The 4535-nt window shown below is 35.2% G+C and overlaps 1 protein-coding gene across 3 annotated transcripts in view; it reads left to right on the plus strand.

The window, feature by feature from the left end:
* LOC106879534 (AN1-type zinc finger protein 2A) overlaps positions 1-4535 on the plus strand; it is a 63321-nt gene that overhangs the window by 52228 nt on the left and 6558 nt on the right. Inside the window, exon 11 of one of the 3 annotated variants that reach the window (XM_014929165.2) lies at positions 716-1306. The exons of the other annotated variants lie outside the window; for them this stretch is intronic. Within the exon in view, the coding sequence (XP_014784651.1) occupies positions 716-784 (69 nt within the window). The 3' untranslated portion in view covers positions 785-1306. Of the gene's footprint in view, positions 1-715; positions 1307-4535 lie in introns of those variants that run through there. 3 annotated transcript variants of the gene reach the window in all.

Consider the following 4535-nt stretch of genomic DNA (forward strand, 5'->3'; position numbering starts at 1 on the left):
TATGTATGTGTGTTTGTGTGTCTGTGTTTGTCCCCCCACCATCGCTTGACAACCGATGCTGGTGTGTTTACGTCCCCGTAACTTAGCGGTTCGGCAAAAAGAGACCAATAGAATAAGTACTAGGCTTCCAAAAAATAAGTCCTGGGGTCGATTTGCTTGACTAAAGGCAGTGCTCCAGCATGGCCGCAGTCAAATGACTGAAACAAGTAAAAGAGTATAAAAGAGTATTACAAATATTAGGAGGTGTTTGATTGGTAGAACTATTGGAGCGTCAAGAAAATTCTTTGCAGTATTTCTTCTGGCTCTGTGTGATCTGGTTCCAAATACCTCAAGATCAACTTTACCATTCATTCTTATCTGGTCGATAAAATAAAGTACCAGTCAAGTACTGGGGTTGATTAGATCAACTAACCTCCTCCTGCTAAACTTTCTGGCCTTGTATCAAAAATTGAAACGATTTAAAAGAAATTATTATTTTATTATATATTTTTTTCCCCATTTCTTCATTCCTTTTCCAGTTTAATATCCCAGAAGTGTGCATGATGTGAAGATGTACATAAAAAATTTGTTTGTAAAATAAATTAATAAATTGAAATAAACTCCATTTTCTAAACCTTAATTAATATTTTTTTTTTTATTCATTTTTCTGTTCCAACAACCCTCATATCTATATATTTCTGTTAGTACCTCACTACTGCTGTCTTCTCCATTGTAGACCCAAGCAACTCAGCCAGTTCTCACGCGTTCTCGATCTCGCGACCCAAAGTCATGTACCATCTCCTGACGCAGGCTGTTATTTTTTTTTTGATGTTATTTGATTTTTTTGTGTGTGTGTGAGTGGAGGGAGAGAAAAATATTTTCTTTCTTTTTTTTTTTCATCTCGCCATTCCACCGCCATCACCACAAACTTCTTGTGTGCTATTCCACTCCTTTCGGGGGTACTTTTTTTTTTTTTTTTGTTAAAAAAACTATAAAAAAAATAATATTCTTTGGATCATTTCGCTCCACTCCAATCTAGTTATTGCCATGGGGAGTTGATGGCGAACTGTTGAGCTCCTTGATTTAAAAAAAAATATAAAAAAGATTAAGTAAAATAAAATAAAGAATTAAAAAAATTAAAAAACAAAAGCAGTGCTATGACGGTTTAAAATTTTTTTTTTTAATTTAAATTATATTTCAGTTAATTACTTTCATTCCAAGACAATTTACCATTCTTATGAAAATTAAGATGCAAAAAAAAATAACCAAAAAGAAAAAAACAAAAAATAAAAAAATCAACAACAACAATAACAAATACAAAACCGTTTCCCTTTTTGTTTGTTTGTTTCTTTCTGTCTTTGTTTTCTTTCTTCCTTTCCTTGTTATTCTGTCATGGCTGCTGTGGCCCTGTGGAGTTGTAGTGTTGTGAATTATAAAAAAAAAAAAGTTAAATAATTTTACAAAGAGAAAAAGGAAAAAAAATTGAATTCCCTCCTCTGTGACCAAAACTGTATTGAAATGATTTTTCTTTTCTCCAAATTATATTTCAAATTAGAGCTACTACACTCACAGCACTGATGCCCTCTCCTTCAGAAAAACAATATATGTACCACAGGGACATCCTTGTTCTTATTACTATTATTAGCGTTTCCTTTAAGGTGCTGAGCTGGCAGAATTGTTAGCACTCCAGACAAAATGCTCAGCGGCATTTTGTCCATCTTCAGTTCTGAGTTCAAATTCTGCCGAGGTCAACTTTGCCTTTCATCGTTTCAGGTTCAATAAAATAAGTACCAGTTGAGTACTGGAGTCGATGCAATTGACTTATACTCCTCCCTGAAATTGCTGGCCTTGTGCCAAAATTTGAAATCATTATTACTATTCCTTTCTCTTATGATAGATACTTAGTGTTTTCATTACTATAGTTATAATAATTATTATCATTATTGATAAAGTGGTGTAAGGCGGTGAACTGGTAGAATTGTTAGCGCACTGGGTGAAATGCTCAGCAGCGGTTCGTCTGCCTTCATGTTCTAAGTTCAAATGCCAGTGGGGTAGACTGTGCCTTTCATCCTTTCGGAGTCTATAAATTAGAGCTACTACATTCACGGTACTGATGCTCTCTCCTTCAGAAAAACAAGATATGTACCACAAAGACTTCCTTGTTCTTATAACTGTTATTACTATTCCCTTTAAGGCAGCGAGCTAGCAGAACCATTAGCATGCCAGGGTCAAAGTAATTGACTTACCCAATCCCCCCAAATTTCAGGCCTTGTGCCTATGGTAGAAAGGATTATTACTAAAGTGGTGCAAGTAGTTAGTTGGCAGAATCATTACTGTGCCAGACAAAATGCATTGCAAATTTCCTTCTGACTCTTTATGTTCTGTGTTCAAATTCTGCCAAATTCAACTTTGCCTTTCTTCCTTTCAGGACCAACAAAATAAAGTACAAGACAAATACTGGGGTTGATATAATTCATTGAGCCCCTATTCCTAAAATTACTTGCCTTGTGCAATAAATTGAAACAGTTATTACTAAAGGGCAAACTGGCAGAAATTTTAAGGCATTGGACAAAATGCTTAATGGCTTAACTTCTGACTTTCAAATTCTTCCAAGGTCAAATTTGCCCTTCATCCTTTCGGAGTTGATAAAATAAAGTACTAGTTAAGCACTGAGGTCATGTAATTGATTTTTCCCTCCCACTCAAATTTGCTGACCTTGTGCCAAAATTAAAATTATTATTATTACTTAGGTGAGGCAGCAAACTGGCAGAACTGTTAGCATGCCAAGCAAAATGCTTAGCAGCATTTTGTCCGTCTTTACATTCTGAGTTCAAATTCTGCCGAGGTTGACTTTGACTTTCATCCTTTCGGTATCAATGAAGTAAGTACTAATTCTGCACTGGAGTCGATGTAATCGACTATCTCCTTCCCCCCAAATTTCAGGCCTTGTTCTTTTAGCAGAAAGGATTGTTATAACTTAGGTGGTGAGTTTGCAGGATCATTGGCTTATTAGACAAAGTGCTTAGCAGCATTTCTGCTAGTTCTTTACATTCTGAATTCAGATTCTACTGAAGTTAACTTTGCCTTTCATCCTTTCAGAGTTAATAAAATACATTCCAAAGACCCTTCCACTAAAATTTCTAACCTTGTGCCAAAATTTGAACACTTCATTATTATCATCATTATTATTATTACTACTGTTACTACTATATTATTATTATTATTACTAATATTATTATTAACTACTATAATTTCAAAAACTGCTGAGGCTAACCTTGCCTTTCATTCTTTCAAGGTCAACTTAATTGACTTACCCTGTCCCCTAAAATTACTGGCCTCAACCAAAAGTTGAAACCATTACTACTACTATAATTATCATTTAACTGAATTATACGAATTTTTATTTATTTTCTTCTTGTTTCTATTCTATTTAACAACAAAAAGAAAAAAAATAACACTGAACTAAAAATTTTCTTTTTCTTTGCCTATTTTTAATTACAAAAATTAAAATTTATCTAAATACTTTTACTTTTTTTTACTTTTTCTTTTTTCTTTTCACTAAACTTTTTAAAAAAAGATATTCTAGAAAGAATGACAAAATTCATTTTCCAGTACCCACAAAAATAAAGAAGTTAAATATGTACAGCGTGTGGTAGTGTGTTGGGCCGATAACCTAGATGTCTGTAGGTTGAAACTATGTCCTACTAATTAGTCTTTTTAAGGCACAAGCGTAGTTGTGTGGTTAAGAAGCTCACGTTGCAATCACATGGTTTTGGGGTTCAGTCCCACTGCATGGAACCTCATGCAAGTGTCTTTTGCTATGACTCCCAGACCAACTAATGCTTTGTGAGTAAATTAGATTGACAAAAACTGTAGAAACCTGTGTGTATGTATACATGTGTGTGTTTGTCTCCCATCACCACTTGACAACTGGTGTTGCTATGCTTATATCTCTGTAACTCGGTGGTTCAGTAAAAGAAATAGCTAGAATAAGTACCGAACTTTAAAAAAATAAGTACTGGTGTTGATTTGTTTGACTAAACCCTTGAAAATTGTGTGCCAGTATGGCTGCAGCCAATGACTAGTACAAGTAAAAGACAAAAGATAGAGTGAACACATTCATCCCTTTTGATGTCTTAATTATACGGAATTTAATTTTTGAAAATAATGAAGAATTTGAAGAGTTAATAAAATAATTAAGTTTGTCATTATTAAGCTGCTGTTTAGAATGTATTAAAAGGCGGCGAGCTGGCAGAATCGTTAGCATGCCGGGCGAAATGTTTAGCGTGCTTAGCGGTATTTCGTCTGTCTTTATATTCTGAGTTCAAATTCTGCTGAGGTCGACTTTGCCTTTAAAGTGGAGGCCCAATGGTTAGGGCAGCGGACTCGCGGTCATAGGATCGCGGTTTCGATTCCCAGACCGGGCGTTGTGAGTGCTTATTGAGCGAAAACGCCTAAAGCTCCACGAGGCTCCGGCAGGGGATGGTGGCGAACCCTGCTGTACTCTTTCACCACAACTTTCTTTCACTCTTTCTTCCTGTTTCTGTCGTACCTGT

This window comes from Octopus bimaculoides, chromosome 7 (assembly GCF_001194135.2).
Source record: "Octopus bimaculoides isolate UCB-OBI-ISO-001 chromosome 7, ASM119413v2, whole genome shotgun sequence".
Classification (NCBI taxonomy): Eukaryota; Metazoa; Mollusca; class Cephalopoda; order Octopoda; family Octopodidae; genus Octopus; species Octopus bimaculoides.